We start from the raw sequence: 17928 nt of genomic DNA on the forward strand, positions 1-17928 counted from the left end.
CATCGTAGCGAAAGCTCAAGTTTCACTTCGCCGGTGAAATTTTATACCTTTCAACTTCTTGCTACATAGGCGTTCATCGCTGTGAATCGGTTTTATCTTTACAACATACATTGATTCTTCCTTAACTTAAGATATAGTGATTGTTTTCATTTTAGTGTTTTCCGAGCAAACTGAACTCTGAGTAAGTGGACACAATTTTCTAATAAACCAAAACTCAAAAATTATGCAAATCCAGTGAGGAAAAGAGCTGACCAGTAGTGTTTCAAATCTTCTGATATTTTAACTAACGAGATTTCAGTCAATGATATTTAAGGTCATAGTTTCATTTTTGTGAGATCTACTCTGAGTAATTTCGTATGAACATGAGACACCGGTCAAAATAAGAGAAAATTGCACTTCAGTCCCTTCGAAATTTGTAATGCAATACAGCACGGCACAATAGAAGAAATTTCGCTTTTGGCTGGATACGGTAGGATATATAAAAACAAGAGAAAATGATAGAAACAGGTAAATGTCTGATTAACGTTTGTAAACACACATGTCAATCCTTTGGTTCAAATAACAAGGCGGTTTATGTAGGAGATTTTGCATTGCCAAGAGAGGGTTCAAACTGGTAAAATACTGAACTGAACTGAACTGAAGGGGGGGGGGGGGGGTTAATTAAGTACTGCATCTCTGCTGGGGAAAGGGTCGTTAAGTATATGAAAAGCTACCTCGGTTGTACATGAAGGAAATAATTCTTTTCATAAGGACATGAATCTGTGATGGAGATTCAAGAGACGTTTCCACACGTTATGTTAACTATCAGCTGTAAATGTCTTTAGAGTTTTTCTACAAAGTAAAATCCATGTGTCAAGATGGACTTTTTCGTCAACATCATCATATCTTAGGGAACCGGTTCATCTTTAAAAGGGTCCACTTCGTAGCTAAACCTCCAGTAAATCAGTGATCACTTATAAAGTAGGTGGATACCCCGTATTGAGCACGACTATTTATACTCTCGTGAACGACTACGGTGTGACCCCGATGCAAAAGAGGTGCGACAGTAGTGAGACAGTTGGTAACCTGCTTTACGACGTTGGTTAGGTGCTACAACTGTTGTGAGACTGTGGTAAAGCTGATGTAACTTTTCTAGGACGTGGTATGATTGGATCGTATGACTGTGAGGTGCGACAGTTTTTCGACGCCTGGTAGCCTGTTGAACGACTTCAGTTTTACGGTGGTGAGGTGCTACGACTGTTGACAATGTTATCGGCAACTGTAGGACTGTTGCACGACTCGGAGTAGCATGGGCGATGACTGTGAACTACCGATTGAGGGCAATTTACAATTGACGCTTGAATCCCGCCTTAGCGGTGAAAGTTCTCGAAAGATATTTTTTTAGAAAGTAAAACGTTTTTTTTCTTTATCAGTCACTGAATTCAAGAGAATGATAATAAGGAACGGCAGAGGTCGCATATCTGTCAGCATACCTGAATTCTTTTAAATTCCTTTAGTCTTAAACTGGACAGCGCTTCCCTGTGAACTGAGATAACTTGTAGCATGGGTAATCCAATCAACTAAAATTCCTTCACCTTTCGCTCGATTTAAGATTTTAATCAGCGTTCCAGATCCAAGCCTAAAAACGTGGAAAACTAAATATGGTTGAGATGCTCTTTGCCGAGACCCAGCTTTCTTTCAGGGCAACTACAGTTCGTAATCAATCGGCAGACTACAAAAAATAAATGTTCTTGTGACACGCATTATATCACGTAAGTTTTTGGCAAGGGAAAAACGAAGTTATTTGCTTGGTAATCTGTGTGCACTGTGTCCTGTTTCCTTTAAAAAGGGACGTCAGTGTGCTTGAAGAAAAGCCGAAGTGTGATTGGAAGCCCACTTTCAAATTCAAGAACTGTTTACCGTAATTCGCGTAACATATGTGACTGGCTAAACTGGTATATCATTTTTTTTTTGGAATACGCGATGCATGCTCACTGTGGTGAAAAAAACGTCCGTAGTGAGTTAGCATAAGAAGTCCAGACAAACACCGTCGGACACGTGTTGTCCGACGCGACACGTGAAGTAGATTAATGAACATTGTATCCAAAATAGCCCTGAGCAGTTTCCAGTTCTTTCAAACAAATTGGACTCATGTGGTGGCGTTTGATCGTCCTGTAAATACTTGAAAAGGAATCTCTAAACCTCTTGAAACCCCTTGTGAGTACTCGAAAAGGGTAGATTTTAAACTTTTTTTTATGGCATTTAGCAATGTTTAAGAACTTATTTATCGAGAAGCGACTGAGATTCCGCGAATTCCGCACCGGCCCTCTCGCTTCCACAGCTTATTTTTAGAATAAAAAAACAATTCACATTTTAATATATAGCAGTTAATTGGCTTTGTATGAAGTTGTCGTAATATATCTTTAGTATATGAAGATAACTACGGCCGCCAAATGAACTTGAACCGGTTGTAAAAAATTCCACATATCATTTTTCTAAGAGAAAAAGGTTTCATTTTTTTAAATGAAGACGGAAAAAACGCTCTGAACGCGGGCGAAAGGAAGGAAATACCGACACCTTAGCTTTCGTGATGTCCGGCGGCCTGCTCCTCGAACATTCTGCGATGACCCTTCTATTGCAGTAAAGATCATTGAAACAAAGGGTTATCTTAGTGTCATCACGCGACGGTAGATACATGTGCATCCGATCGAATCGTAAGGCAATATTCATAATAGGCAGATCAAAAACAAACTTAAGTTACAAACGGTTCAGAGACATTAGTAAAGTTTGCTCGGCGCTGTGAGGATGGCCAAGGCGGGAATCTCTATTTCATTTTGTGCAGCGTTTTCCATTGTCTTGGTGGTCATGGTGGCCTGCCTTTTTGTTTTACTCAGGAGAGGCAAGTAGATTATCAGTTCTTAATTTATCTATGCAAGTTTCTACAATCGCAAATTTGGGATACCAACAAAGCTCCCGAAATTACATAAATTTCCAATGCTTTGTTACAGGCAATTGCTTTTGAGACCAAAGCAGTCTGGTTTATTTTTCATCGATATTTTAAGTTTCCTTGAAGTGCGGTTAACCGGCTACGGATCTAAACACTTGAAACAGAGTATCAACTTTGTTGTTCTTGAAACTTTTTTTATCTGACTTGTGCGTTAACTGAATTTCAGTTACTTAAGTTAACGTTTCTGACCACATTTGTCCAACATGGCAAAGATTATTCTCTCACATCAATTTTAAGTGAGATGATCACTTTATCACTTCATGAAATCTCAGAACTATTTACCGAAAGTGTTTTAATGGCCATTATCAAAATAAAAATAACAAAACAAAAATAGTGAAGTTAATTTCAGAAGCATCCCCTTTAACGATTGCGACTCACAACAAGCGACCTAAATTCACAGCTGAAGAAGGTCGTAGGAAACGTGCCGGTGGAAGTTTCTTTCTTCTTGACTGATATGCGATCAAACAGCCAGGGGCTATTGTCGAGGCGGCAGCTTATTCTGAAATTGAAAGTTTCCGGTAAAACTTTTCGACTCCTTCCTATTTTAAATCGTCAAGCACGTAAAGAACCTTACAGATCAACGATCAATACAAAACTCCGTAAAAAACTGGCTTCCTGTTATAAAGTGCTTCCTTATTTTGTTTCCTGCTGCGTTTTTTAAATCTTATCTTAAGAAATGTTGCTAAGTTTAAGTTCTGGTTGGGATAGGTTTGGCTTCAGAACTGAACTTTTGGAGTGTTTATATGGGATCAAAACCTATTGTATAATATTTATTCACAAACCATAGCTAGAATAATAATTTCAATTAGTGGTATAATGTTTATTAACATGGCTGTAATCACTGACGTATCGTGTATTGACCTCTACAATGCATATATGACAACGCTCTGCGCTCTTACACTGTTCTCAGTAGTGCTTCTATTTATTAATTAGTACTTATTAAGCAAAGTTACAAGAGTTTGCTAGGTTCTAGAGCTCGTCCAGCCTCTCTTACTAAGTCAGTGTAACACAGTCTGATTTCGATCTTTGCACGGTAACTTTGTGATGAGACTCAGTTGTTCCGCCCGCATGCGGAGGCACGATTTTAGCTGGTTTTACGTTAATCGGTCATTTCAAAGCTGTGATTTCCTTCGTTTATCAGACAAAACAAACCACACCTTCTACGATCTACGTGTACGTGTTGCAAATAAATAAGGGCACTTAAATGTTGTGAACCCAGATACACTTGTATTGCAAAAACGTGACTGTTTGGGTTTGTTTATAATCGCCTGCCGTTTGTTTTGAGAAGTGGATAATTGATTGATAACGTCAGCTTGAACAACGCAATACTGCTTCTATTCAAACAAATATCAACTGGACAAGCCATGAATCAACACAGACAACGATGGCTATTAACGTTTTGATCACCTGCAAGGGAATTTCAGAAACGTTTTCAAATGGCTGAATTACCTGTTTTCGCTCGTACGATATACAGATCAATGAATTTAAATTATAATCAATATTTTACTAACTACTGCAAGTACAGGGATTATCAGAATTGGATCACAGAGTGTAGGGGTGCCCTTAGATTATATTCTTTTGTTTTGGAGGATTCACTTGAGAATGATGTCAAAGGCGTCCTGACAGAAACGTTATTATTGATTTCGGTCTTCCAGCTCTGCACGCGAAGGAAAGCGATGAAGCCTATCGGTAACTCCTATTACGATTGCGTGCCCACGGAGAACAATTAAAAAATACTTTCATTGAAATCTAATAAAAGTAACAATAAAACTTAATTTATGTGCGGTAAAAATTAAAATTAAAATTGAAAATTGAATTGAATTTAACTTGTTCTTACAACAACATATAAGTTAGCGACTAAGGCCGGTGCTTTCGCTCGCGCAATGCCAAAATTTGGTGAGATGTGCGCTGCACGGCGACTCGATTATCTGGGGTAAAACGGTGGGTCGGAATGACCTATATCCTTCAAATTGTTAAGGTGGACGTGAATTTCTATTATTTTGCGTGTGTTTCTATGTTTGCTTGTTTTGTGACCCTAACCTAAACATGTAAAATATCTTTTTTTTTTTACTGGCTGCCTGGCATTTTTAACTCTTGGGTAGCCTGCTTGATTAGTAAAGAGAAAAGAAGTGCTGGAAAAGGGATTTTTTAATGTAATTTCTGCTTTACTCTTTGAAAAGGAAATGATTGTCAGTTGCCACCGGTAAATCCAGCTTCAACTTGAGGGCGTATACGTGGAGTTATGCAAAAGAAAAAAAAGCTTGATTACTGAAAACGTTTTTTGTCACCAGTGAAATAAATACAATAACGGATGAAGAACATGCAGACAGTAACACAAGATAACCTGCGTTTAACATTTTGATCTGCATAGGAAGTAAATAACTGACGATAAAAAACACGGATGCCTTCTCTGTTCTCTGCTATCAGTCCTATCGTACTGTAATCAAATAACGTTAAGTGTGTCTTTAATGAACACATAATCTTCCAAAGCATCAGATCGACAGTCGAAAGTTCTGCTTTCTTGTTTAAAACAACACGTATAACGGACTAGAGGTCCGTTCTTGAAATATCTGACGTAGCGGGGGTGAGGTGCGGCAAGGAGCCGTGGCAGATATTGACTGTCAGATCCAAGGCAAGATCCGGGAATTTCCTCAAACAGCTCAGCAAACTGAGATTAAACTAGCGGTCTCTTCCTCAATGTAGGAATAAAGGAAAAACGAAATGGGATAGTGGTTATTTGGCTGGATATATTGCCGTTTTAATAGTTATGATCAAACTTGCAGAATATCGATAACGATTTGGCAATTTGGTAGCGAAAAACCTTAAGTCTCCAATACGTGAAGTGAGATTCCGGACTGGCCAAGCGCGAAATATGATGTTGAGAGAACCTGAAGTTCTTTTTGCCTGTAGTTTGTCACTGAGTAAATAATGCGTCTTTCTTATTGCAATTCTAATATACCAAGCTTCTAGTATACCAAGCTTGACGAAAACCTCCCTTCTCGGTATCATTTGATCATGTTGACTTAAGAATTGCTTTTCAGTGTCGCAGAACAGTTTCACTGTGATACTAATCATGATCTGTAATGTCGCTACAGATGAAACCAGCACAGAAACAGTCGCTGAAACAACAGAAAACTCTCAAGAACCGGAGGTCAAACCACAAGGCAACAACTCTTTCACAGTCAACTCTTCTTCAACAATCGAGCCGCACTCAGCTCAAAAACGCCATCACCGTCATCACAAGCAGTTTTGTCGCAAGTGCTGTCATACGCCACCGTAAGTGTGCTTAATTAATAAATCCTAAACTACACAACTCAGCTATCTAACCGGATATATTTCTGTTTTTACTGGGAGCTGAATCTATAAACGTGAACACAACGCAGTTCGTAAAAATATTGGACGACATCCTTATGTGAGAGACTTCAGCTCAACCGATTTCCCGTGACTGCATGTATGCAATCTTTGAAAATTTCTCATGTTTGCGTGTTTATGCAAGCTTTAAACAAATAATCTCGATAACTTGATATTTGTTTAGGAGTTAGGTAATATTATTTTGAAAAGAGTTTCTTTTGCCGCAATGACAATTGAAGACCAGACATGTTTTCTTAGCCTAAAGCTCGTTTCATTTTGTCGTTATTTCCTTGCATGGTTTGTAACATAACAAACCACGATTCAGGGTTTTCATGTTAAACTAATTCAGTCCTTAAAAAAAGCATTTTCTTTGATGACAGATGCTGGTACAATAACCACAAGGAATGCAGCAAGTGTGTAAAAAAAGAACAATTGAAACACTCTGTAGAAAGAATTCTCAGACGATCACACAAGAAAGCTACTCATCACCACCGGACCCAGAAAAATGTCTCGAAGAAGTGAAGACGAGCCGCGCAAAACAGACATACAGGATACGAACACTATTAAGAACTTTCGTCTCGTCATTCACAACTCCTGGAAACTCACGACAAATCTCATTGGCTCGTGCAAATCCGCCCTAGTCCCCACCTCTAGAGCGCGCCCAAGAGCACACGCCGACTGCAGAGGACGTTTTTCCACCATCCAACACTTTCAGCACTGGCAACTGTTGATTAACAGTTACTTTCTCATGCATGCGAATAAACAACTATAAAGAGCGAAATCTCGTATACTGTGAAATACTACCGCTGGAAACGTAAGAATACCACAAAGGGAGGAAAGTTTGTATCTCGACACTATTGGACAAATTGAGTTTTAGCATTGCCGCTGGTCTCCACATGTACAGTTTGCGATTACAGTTTAGGTCGCTTTTATCCATAACCTATATTGTGAAGTGCAAGAAATACAGAATTTCAAATGTAGATGTAACTATATAGAGTATTGACTGTAAATAGAATTCAGTTCTTAAGGTTTTGTTTTCATGCAAATGTTTTAATTGTAAACCCTACTGGGGTTTAAAAAATTTAAATAATAAAGGAGAAATGAAATCAATTCTGGTCGTTTTAGGACTATTTGGATGACTAGAAAATCATAGCTTCTAACATGGTGCCGAGACCTAGGTCTAAAACAAAAGAATAGTTCATTCATACCTGAAACTCAATGTGACTTCTTATGTTTTAGTCCCCCATGCCACGACGCCATGTTAGAATGTTAGTATGTTAAGTATATCGAAACTGGCCTAATCACATCTGAGCTCTGAAAACAGTTGTCTTGGCGTTCCAGTTGATTTTTAGACATATAGTCTCACAGGCGAAGAACGAAAGAGAGCGATTTAACCTTCCTCGGTGACCCAGGAGCAGTTAGTTGGGGCGGGAGGAAATAAATCCGGCAAAAATTGAACTGTTTTGACCAGCTTTTTTGTACAGGGAAGATTTTCTTTCGCATGTATTGTACGTTTATGGTGGCATGGTTGGAAATCGTTTTCGCAGGATACCATATATTACTGAATCAATCATGTTGATTTGATTAGAGCTTTATTTTTTGACTACACTCCGTGATGTCATCTCAAGTGACAGCCATGAAGCATTCTGGTCGGCAGTGAGTTGATTATAATGCAAAGCTCGTGCAAACCTTTCACACAAGGAAACTAGTCTAATAAAAATGTTCTCTCTCAGTCTTTACAGCTGTGACTCACTCCGCGTAATGATTCGGAAATACTACAGCTGCTCTTTTTACGAAAGACCAGAGTGAAGGGAACTTTCTGTGCCTCCAATTTGCTTTGTTTTCCCTGCAAAACGGAATTGCAACGCAAATAATTTGTCTGCACAAGAGATATAATTTAGTCTGCATGCTGTGGTTTCAGAAAACTCCATTCCGCTACATCTTGATATCTATGGGTGAGGATGGTCATCTCGCCTGGGCCTGTGAATAAAAACAAAGAAAACCTTCATTAGAAAGGGGCTACAAACACCAGTTTGAGCGTCCACTGGCACATATTCAAAATCCTTCTCGAGCTCCCACGATCTCAAAAATTTTCGTTCCTTTTTGGCTTATGAACACCCTTAATGTTTTCTTCATCTTACTGATTTGCCAATCTGTAGTTTCCTTTCTCTTGAAGAGAAATGTTTTGTACTTACAGATTGAAAACTAACTGAAGGTAGCACGACTTAGTGACAAAAGCCAGGACTCTTAGTTGCAGTTCGTGGTGTACTATAGATCAGGTATCACATCAGCCTCAAATACAGTACAAGTAAACACAATCGTTTAGCGAAAGTGCACACAATAATTTTTGTTATTCCTGATGACACCTCCATAAGGTTCAATTTCACTTGAACTCGGACTGCCTTACCGGCCACCAGCATAAAAGAGCACAAGGGTGTGTACAAGGAAGTCTTCTGGGCGCTAGTGATCAACCTAGCGCCAGACAGACCAGTTTCTTACCGTGGAGCAGCCTTCACGATGTTATCGACTCTTACAATCATCTCCGCTGCCTCAGCCGCTGATGTTAGGACTTGTTTCTTGACCTGGTACGACTCGGTCACGCCCATCTCAACCATGTCTCCGATACGGCCGTGAGTCATGTCTAAAATCAATCAAACAAAATCACACTATTTTATTTATACTGCTTTGACTACGGAGGAAAAAAAAAAATACAGAAACAGTAGAAAAATAATGTAGGTTATACAAATAAGAAATACACGCTTTTGAGCTGACTGCTGGTTAATCAGAGGTAAAGGAAAGCAAAGGAGAAAACAAAAGTAACATAATTTACATCGAACTAACACATGGGAAAGAGAGAAGATACAAAAACTAAAAGCAAATATACCCATTTACTAACAGCAAAACTGCTGCACATCAGATAGATTGGAAAATAAATTAAAATAGTGTTGATCTTCCATAACATAAATAAACACGGCGAAGGTGCTTTACTACAATTTTTTCTGTTGTTGCTACAAGTCTTGAGAGCTCATTACGGTAAAATGAATCACACTGCTAACAAATGCTCAAGTTTTGTGTAACAAATTGTTTACCCAGTCCATAGGTTTTCTTTCCTTCCGTATGAGCAGCTCGAAGTTTAGCGACCAAATCAGCGCTGTCGTAACCTGCATTATCTGCAATGATGGTGGGTAGCTGAAGAGAAAATACACATAAAGAATATATCAACACTTGCTCTGTAAACAATATTGTAAACTTCCCAGTAAAAAATGATGTTAAAAGTGTGGAACACAGTTCTACCCACGCCACACAGATGAGATGTTTGGATAAAGGGCCAAGGAGTGTAACTGCGGGGTTATATGTTGTTAAGTAACAATCAGTATCAAAGTTCTGGCATTCTTATCATGCAGGTACATGCAGATAGTGATACAGTTTGACTTGTACTAGCCTAGACTTGTAAAAAAATTGGCAAGCGGAGCGAGCAGACGAGTGTGAAACTGAAGAATTTGGAGAGCCAAGCGATTGGGGTGGGACAGGGGAGGTTCCCTCGCTGTGTTCGGGCTCCCTGAGAACCCGTTTGCAGGCTTGACTTGTACCTGTCTCAGGGCAGCTGCAAAGGCCTCCATAGCTGCAGCTTCTTTCCCCGGTGTCTTAGCAGCAAGCTGCGATACTGCATTGGCCATCAACATTTCTGAAGCACCTGATCAGACAAAAGAAAAAAAAAACGTTGAAAAGTACTCAAACAAGCACTGCAATCATCACTATTCAATGATGTGATAAAACCACAGCTAAACATCATCCTTTTCTGTGCTCAAAATCAGTTCACAAAACTCTATTTCCAATTTCCAGGTAGTTTTAAATAAAATAAACATCTTAATTGACCACTCCCCCAATGGGCTTTTCAAGACCAAAGGAAACAAACAAATTATGAAAAAAAAAATGTAAATGAACATAAACATGGTTAAAAATCCCAACTCGCAGGAGGCTAGTCTCCTCCGTAGCCGTTTTTTGGGATGTCACGCAACGCTCCCCCCGAAGAAACGGCTGCTCACATCTGAACAACATTCCTTTCACGAAATTAGCCAATCACCGTTTCCGTTCCATTTTCAAGAACGTTTTCGCGCCAAATTCACCCTTTGAAACTTGTCCAATCAGGGAATGTTTTTTATCTTTGTATTCCGTCATGGGAGACGTTACAAATAAACATACAGATTTCCGGCTTTTGTTAGGGACGCCGAAAAATACCGGCGATGCTTGAATGAGCTTTCTATGTAGCTGAAGACTCTTCAAAGTTCAAGCTAATTATTAGAAGCTTTCAGCTCAAAAAATTATTGTCGAGAAGTAAGATATCTATTTTAACTTAATAACGGAATCAGAAAATCAAGTAGCTTCGCTCGATTTGTTGACAGCGAGTTCTGAATGCCGCTCTTTGTCCTCTTTCCTCCTGATTTCAATCTGTAGGAAGCGTTTAGCCCTTGATTGACGCTTACAATTTGACATTTCCAGAAAATATATATTCTCTCATTAGCTGAACATAGCGATGAGCGCATGAAGCACTTGTACTTAGGGCTTTCATTTACCTTTTTTTTTTCGTCCGTCATGATGGTAGCCTGCGAACACCGCCTATTTTTGGCGACGTGCGGCGTGAAACAAAAGCCAGAAATCCCTCGCGTGTTCGCACCGCAGGCCATTTCGCGCGAAAGCTTTCGTCATTCACACTTTGCTATTATGTGATTGGTCTGTTCAACGGAGCGCAAACAAACCACAAACACAAAAGGAAAAGAATGTTGTTCGGATGTGAGCAGCCGTTTCTTTGGGGGAGCGTTGCTTGACATCCCAAAAAACGGCTGCAGAGGAGACTAGCAGGAGGCAGAACAGTTGGCTTTTTAGAAGTGTGACAGAGGAATTGAACTTGGGACTACCAAGAACAACAGCAGCCAGTGGTCAGAACGGCACCCTAAACAGTTGGTCACACTGCTGTTTTGTTATATCCATACTGTTAATAATTAAGGGTCTGCATCGAGTTGCCGTACCTCCACCACACACTGTTCTTGTTTCCTTGACTGTCTGTGTGAGCACACACAGTGCATCATGAAGTGAACGGTCAGCTTCATCAAGGATCTGCTGTGTGGCTCCCCTGATTACAATGGTGCATGCCTCATTAAGTTTGCAGCCAGAAAAATGCAACAACTACAATAAAGAAAATAAATATCAAAAGTGATTGAAACACAAAATTACTACATCATTTGATTACGTGCATATGCCATTGCCCGGTCTGTCTTGGGTGTGGGAAACCTTGGGGACTAGGTTGCACTTGAGTAAGGGATGGGAAGCAAGATCGCAAGAGCACAAACAAACAAAGGGATGTATTTTCCAGCAATACAAATTAAAACATGACAGTGTAGTTTCAAAAATTACATGTACTGGACTAATGTCAGAAAAATACAGGAAAGCAAGGATTGCTAGTGACGACAAGAATGGAAATAGATTAGTTTCACAAGTGATATCAATAAAGAAACAAACTTCCGCAAATCTTACAGGCACAAAATAAAATAACACAAAGCAAAACGACATCCATTCCCAGAAACTCACCTTGTCCTCACCGATCATAACTTCCTCAATCAATTTACACTCGCCAAGTCTCACAAGCTCAGGCCGGCCAAATGTTGATACAATTTCTCCACCTACACATGCAGCAATAAATATCAATTAAAAGAAAACTTTGACCCTCAAAATTTGAAGTTAAATCACATTGTACCTCTGAAATGCTTCTATCTATGTGGATTGATGGAACATACCTAGAACCAAAGCTAATCTTTCAACACCTTCAAAGTCAGCGTGTTCAATGGCCATAACACCAGCATCAGCAAACAACTGCTCTGGGTAATTATAGATGAGTTGTCTGAAATGGTTTTTGAAATAAAATTACAATCAGTATGTGAACTTTATAATACACTTAACGGTATGTCCCCTTTGTTGGTCATGTATAATAAAATAAATAAATAAAATAAAGCACTTTATTACCGTGTCTAAAATGTTTAGCTGAGGGGAAGCGTCCCCTCTACTAATTGTGGACACCTACCTAAAAAAATTACAACTATTACAATAATAAGAGAAATTTATGTGATAAAAAAGCTATATACATGATTATTATATCTCTGATAAAAGAAACAACAACAACAACAACAACAAAACAAACCATTAAAACAACAGAAAATACATTGTTTGTCCACATGTACATAATAATTATTGAAGTTAAAGGTAGTTCAAAAACTCACCTATTGATAAAACAATTGATATTGTGTTTAAGTATCATTTCCACTTTTTCTTTCATCTTTTGCTATACATGGACAATGAAAACAGTCATTAGTTTGTCTTCAATTTCTATGAAAAATTCAAAATGAGATTAAAGCAAAAAGGAAGAATTAACACAATGAGGAACAATAGCCATAAGGATTACATAACCAAGGTGTTAAAAAAGACAGCTGTAAATTAGAAAGCAAACCTTTTCTGCAAGCTCTAATTCTGCTATCTTTGCAGTAGACTCCACTCGAACTCTGGAACCAAATACCTTTTGAAAGATGGAACTGAACATTAAAATGTGTATTTGAAGTGCACAGTCAATCCTGTGACAACCCTGTGAAAACTGTTCCATGCTTAAGTAATTAATTTAAGTGAGTGGGTAGGTTCCACATAAATGCCTTTAAAACTCACCTTGATTTTATCTGTGTCCATCCCTGTGTTAGCAATTAGAATCTTGGCATTTTCTATCTTTTTTGGTTGATTTACACCAATCTTCTTATCCAGTAAGAATCCTGTTTTAATTAAAGGAAAAGCATGGTCAGTTGATTGGAAAACTGGAATTTAATGAAAATGGATGAAGTACAGTCAACTTAGTTTATGACTACTCTACTTCCTCTATGTAAAGATCAAGCTACAATGTACCTTCATCCAGGTATGAGTCAACGAGATTTCCACCTAGTTTCTTGATAATCTGAATAGCATCCAAGTTTCCACTGCCCTGAAAGCAGTGACCAAACAACAGTTTTACACACAATAGAGAAAAACGTTCTAAACAAGCATCAGACAAAAGTTGTTACTACAATAATGATAAGCTGTGATGTTTAATGGTGTATATACACTGTACTAAATAGATTAAACTGTATATTGTATATGATATTAAACAAACCAATTTTTTTCCCCTGAGTATTCTCATTACAAACTCCTACTACTGGAAAAAGTTTATTCATCAACTGAAGGCTTAAATAGTCACAGATGAATGTATTGTAATAAATTTAGAAGTACAGTAGATCTCTTTTACCTTGAGCCTTAACACTGCTTCAACAGCAAGATTTGCAAAATGATCTCTATGCTGCATCAATATTTTGGAACTGAGTGTTGTCCTGGCGATGTTCATCAAGTCTTCCTTAAACTTCTGCTCATCACTACTGTGATCAACTGCTGCAGCCTCCAGAGCTTGTTGAGCAACATGCACGGACTTCCGCCATCCTGACACAATAATCTGGGGATGTACCTTGCATGACACAAGCTTTTCAGCCTCCTGGAGTACAGTGAAAGGAGGTGGAAGAAAATGTTGGCGACAGAAAAATAACAGGAGAGAAGTAGCTAAGCTTTACTCTAAGAATTAAATACATGACTGTACACGTGCAAAATATGCTATCAGGCATGGGGAGTTTCTACTCTCCCACATGGACATTAAGCTTTATAACATAGCGAGCGTCCTAGTCCTATCTAATTCCTATTGAGCCATCATGAACCAAATCTCTATGTGCGCATGGCCGTGCATGTATAAGATGACGTGTGCAGTTTCAATTTAGCTGCAAAATTTCTGTTGAGTTTGGTGCAAGTTCCTTTTGTTTAAGTTTTGGCAATGTGAAGATTATTCTGAACAATCCAAACTCTACATGTACTTCGAGCCTTTGACTTTTGCCAAGCTAAGATGTTTACTTAAACGTGAGTATTTTGACTTTGTTTGTCTACATTTTGATCGAGTAGTTTTGACTTTGTCTGCCTACATTTTCATTATAATTAATTCGAAGAAGCGAGTTTTTCGTTGACAGTTTTAGAAACCAGGTTAAGCGTTTTTGCTCAACCGTTGCTCAACTGATTGTGGCGTGTTAGGATCCTGATGATCTTTATTTTTCTTCACCATGAATTGTGAGAACTTTGTAGTCAATCACGAATAAAACATGTTTTAGCACCCAAGTTGTTGTCGTCATGTTATAAAAGAATTGGTTCACGCTTTTAGCTGTGCGTATATCGAGTTATGGATGCACTTGGGAAGTTTGGAGAGCACTCAAGAAGCTACAGTTGCTCTCGGCTGTTGCCTCAAGCAACTGTTACGCTTCTTTTGTGCTCTCCAAACTCCTGCGTGCATCCATAACTCGATATGCGCACGCTAAGCATGAACCAATTCTTAAATAATCTACAGATGATATGCATGTCACCAATGAGTATGTCTTTTGGAGCTGCAATAATTGTTTTGACCACATCAGGCTTGAATAATGAAGGGTTTGACGTATATGCTGGTATAGTTAGGCATACTTCTTAGAAAAAAAAAACAAGAAATCCAAAAGCTCTATTTGATATAAGACAGCTCTATATTATGGACGGTTCACTTTAAGTCCCAGAGAACCCAGCATTCATATATTCCGTACCTCTATGAACAAAAATGGACACTTCCATAAAACAAACAGTCTGCCCTTTGCTCTCTGAATTTAAGGGATTTGACAGTACATAAACAGGCGGCGCAATAGTGTAAATAAATTGGTATACAGTGAAATGTCATGTTACCATACCCTGAGTAATTCACAAGCTAAAACTGTCACACTTGTTGTACCATCACCAACTTCATTGTCCTGAACCTTTGACAGCTCTTGAAGCAAAGAAAACAATGAAAAATATGTTGACTGAACATTTGGCATCACACAAAGTTCTATCAACATTTATCTACTTATACATTGCAGTATCATGCAAGTTAAAAATGGCAAGAAAACTCTGAGATCAGAATCATAAAAAAGCTGCATACTGACTATTTTCTGTTATGAGCAAAGCTGCTTAGTGTAACACTCCTTGTTTAATGAGTGTATAAAAGATAGGTTGCAGTGTGGCTGTGATTATTACAAAAGGTACTACTTAATTCTGCTTCTGTCCTTGCTGTACCTGTAACAAAAACATTGCTGCAATACCTCTTCATTTTGAGCTGTATACACTGAGCAATTTCTCGTTTACTTGCAATTTGAGTTGCAACAAAATTATGATGCAAGTTGCACAAAAATGTGCCTAAGGCAACAGCATCTTTAAACTTATGCTACGTTTTTTATATGTATGTTTGATCTCTACATTCAAAACTTGCTATGTGACCTTTAGATTATGAGGAATAATATTATATTCAGTGGTAAAACAACAAAAATGCATGCAGGCAACTCTAAATTCATGGTGAAAACCAATCTTTGCTTAAAATGCACTAACAGCAGCAGCAGTAGCAGTAACAATAACAATAATATTTTCTTTTCCAGTTCAATATCAACATTATGGTCATTGCTGTAGCTGTAAAAGCTACAGCTGAGAGATGGTATCTGCCTAAATTTTACAACACTTATCTGCACCTTATTGAATGACAATAGTTCCTACTGCTTCACATTGCCTCTTGATTAAAGAGTTCTGGTTAGCCCTTCTGTTTTTGTGCGGGTATTCTACATGTGTTCCCTGCACATCTACAGGGGTATCCTCTTCCTTATAGTGAATTATAATCCATTTAGAAATACTTGCTGTTCTTACCTACAAGGATTTTAGCAGCTGGATTGTCAACGCCAATAGATTTAAGAATTGTTGCACCATCATTGGTTACTTGAATTTCTTCATTCTTGCTAAATGACTGTAGGATTTTGTCCTAGAAAGGCATTAAGAAATACAATAACCTGACAATGCATATCATTGTTTCATCTCCACAGACTTTCAATACGGTTAGCATTAGAACATCATTAGTTGAAATGGCAGCCTGCAAGCCATAGCTCTTAACCTGACAATAATACAAAAAGTCAGATATAGTAGCAGCTTCTAGCCTCATTTTGCAGCCATCCTTCCCACTTGTTCATTAAGACTGATAAGTTTTCAACAAATTTTCCTTCTTCATTAAGGAAAAATATTATTGAGATCACATTGACTCCATCCTTCAATGATATTAAATCAGCCGTGCTAAAATTCTTTCAATTTTCCTTACTTTTCGTCAAAATATCAATTTCTCTGACTCAAAATAAAATTTCCTGACTTTTCCCTGACCTTGAAGAATTTTTTCCCTGACCATTTCCTGACCTGCAGCAACCCTGAAAGAGGAGGAAGGGAATTTTTTTTTTGGGGGGGGGGGGAGGGGGAGGGGGAGGGGGGGAGGGGGATAATGAATATGCAAGCAATCCAGAGACAATTTAGATGTTGAACACTTTTATTCACTACATGTCACGGAAACCAGGGTCAGGCAGCAGTGTGATTCATCACACCAGCTACTTAACAAATTGATGTCAATTTCATGCGTCTGTCCTGTGATTGATCAAAAATTTCATCATAATATTGTCAAAGTACTGTGGATCCATGAGGCGATAGCTGAGTGGATCCGCAGACTGCTTTGACAATGTTAGGACGAAATTCATGGTCAATAACAGGACAGATGCATGAAAAACTGACGTCAATGTTTTTTTTTACAATAACAAATTGTCAAATTGCCTACTCTTGCTTGTTGATGCATTGCATAAATTTTAAATTCATGTGTCTGGCCACTTATTGACAAAGAAAATTAGCCAATGCGCGTGCGAGAATTTCTACAGTTCTCGTAAAAATACACTCTGAACTACTAAGTCAGTGGTAATAAAAATAAATAAGTTATAATATATATAGAAATCTTTACCATTCCTTTTGGACCAAGAGTGCTCTTGATGAGGTCTCCTATGGCAATGGCACCAACAAAAGACGACTGAAAGTACAGAATTAAAAGGCAAACACTTAGATCAAATCTGTACACTTTTCAATCTGTCAGGAATTCGACAATTAAGAGTAAAAACTGGGTGTGACAGATTCGATTTGCAAACAAGCTTCTCAAGAGAAAAGAACAGCAGCGTCGTCTTTTTAGGTGAAAAGCTTCAAAGAAAGACATAGAGTAACCTCAGAGAAACGACTTTAGGGAAGCCATGACAGCAAATGAAAAGAAACGAGCTAAATTTCCAACAAAAAATGTTTTCTGCACTCACAAGACGAGCTGTCTCCGCTCGCTCCTCTTCCGCACCTTGGTTGAGAATCTGAACTGGGTTGAGTGAAACCTGGCCAAAAAAGTTGATATCCAAATTAAACATGTTATTAGTCTGGTTCTGTACACTGTTTAAATACCATTAAAGAGAAAAATTACCATTTTTGTACAATTTTCCACTCAAACACGTGTGATCTCCCTTCTTTCAAACTTTGAAGGTTTACCTGTTGAGCCTGCGATCAGCGAAGAAACGAATTGCATTGTCGACTCATGTAAGCCAAATCGAATTGTAGCAAAAGGTACGCTTTTCCTTACGAGTTTTCTCCGAAGCACAACGAAC

At 38.4% G+C, this 17928-nt stretch overlaps 2 protein-coding genes across 3 annotated transcripts; one reads left to right on the top strand and one right to left on the bottom strand.

Annotated features, from left to right (window-relative positions):
* The first annotated feature begins 2554 nt into the window (after positions 1-2554).
* On the top strand, positions 2555-7455 carry LOC145479743 (uncharacterized). 2 transcript variants are annotated; one of them, XM_081458180.1, is made up of 3 exons: positions 2555-2878; positions 6082-6262; positions 6718-7452. In XM_081458180.1, exons 1-3 carry the CDS (start codon positions 2785-2787, stop codon positions 6857-6859), a joined length of 417 nt encoding a protein of 138 aa, XP_081314306.1. In that variant the 5' UTR covers positions 2555-2784; the 3' UTR covers positions 6860-7452. The 2 variants fall into 2 exon arrangements, with proteins under 2 accessions (XP_081314306.1, XP_081314307.1); XM_081458181.1 differs by lacking the exon at positions 2555-2878 and adding an exon at positions 3125-5907 and having other exon boundaries at positions 6718-7455.
* A 455-nt stretch (positions 7456-7910) lies between these two features.
* On the bottom strand, positions 7911-17809 carry LOC145479736 (T-complex protein 1 subunit beta-like). The gene is made up of 17 exons (XM_081458173.1): positions 17748-17809; positions 17593-17661; positions 17253-17318; positions 16133-16244; positions 15151-15227; positions 13653-13892; positions 13277-13352; positions 13046-13146; positions 12837-12902; positions 12610-12671; positions 12130-12233; positions 11924-12015; positions 11365-11521; positions 9928-10031; positions 9427-9526; positions 8837-8978; positions 7911-8317 (listed from the first exon to the last, which is right to left on the bottom strand). The coding sequence occupies exons 1-17, from the start codon at positions 17748-17750 to the stop codon at positions 8287-8289; spliced, it is 1602 nt and encodes a 533-aa protein (XP_081314299.1). The 5' UTR covers positions 17751-17809; the 3' UTR covers positions 7911-8286.
* Positions 17810-17928: the final 119 nt, after the last annotated feature.

The sequence above is a fragment of the Orbicella franksi genome, chromosome 2 (genome assembly GCF_964199315.1).
Source record: "Orbicella franksi chromosome 2, jaOrbFran1.1, whole genome shotgun sequence".
In the NCBI taxonomy this organism is placed as follows: domain Eukaryota; kingdom Metazoa; phylum Cnidaria; class Anthozoa; order Scleractinia; family Merulinidae; genus Orbicella; species Orbicella franksi.

Coding starts and splice junctions, on each gene's coding strand:
- LOC145479743 (XM_081458180.1), top strand. CDS start 2,785: ATGGCCAAGGCGGGAATCTCTATTTCATTTTGTGCAGCGTTTTCCATT. Junction 2,879..6,081: donor TTTTGTTTTACTCAGGAGAG/GCAAGTAGATTA, acceptor ATGTCGCTACAG/ATGAAACCAGCACAGAAACA. Junction 6,263..6,717: donor AAGTGCTGTCATACGCCACC/GTAAGTGTGCTT, acceptor CTTTGATGACAG/ATGCTGGTACAATAACCACA.
- LOC145479736 (XM_081458173.1), bottom strand. Junction 12,903..13,045: donor TGGACACAGATAAAATCAAG/GTGAGTTTTAAA, acceptor ATCTTTCAAAAG/GTATTTGGTTCCAGAGTTCG. Junction 8,979..9,426: donor AAAGAAAACCTATGGACTGG/GTAAACAATTTG, acceptor GATTGATTTTAG/ACATGACTCACGGCCGTATC.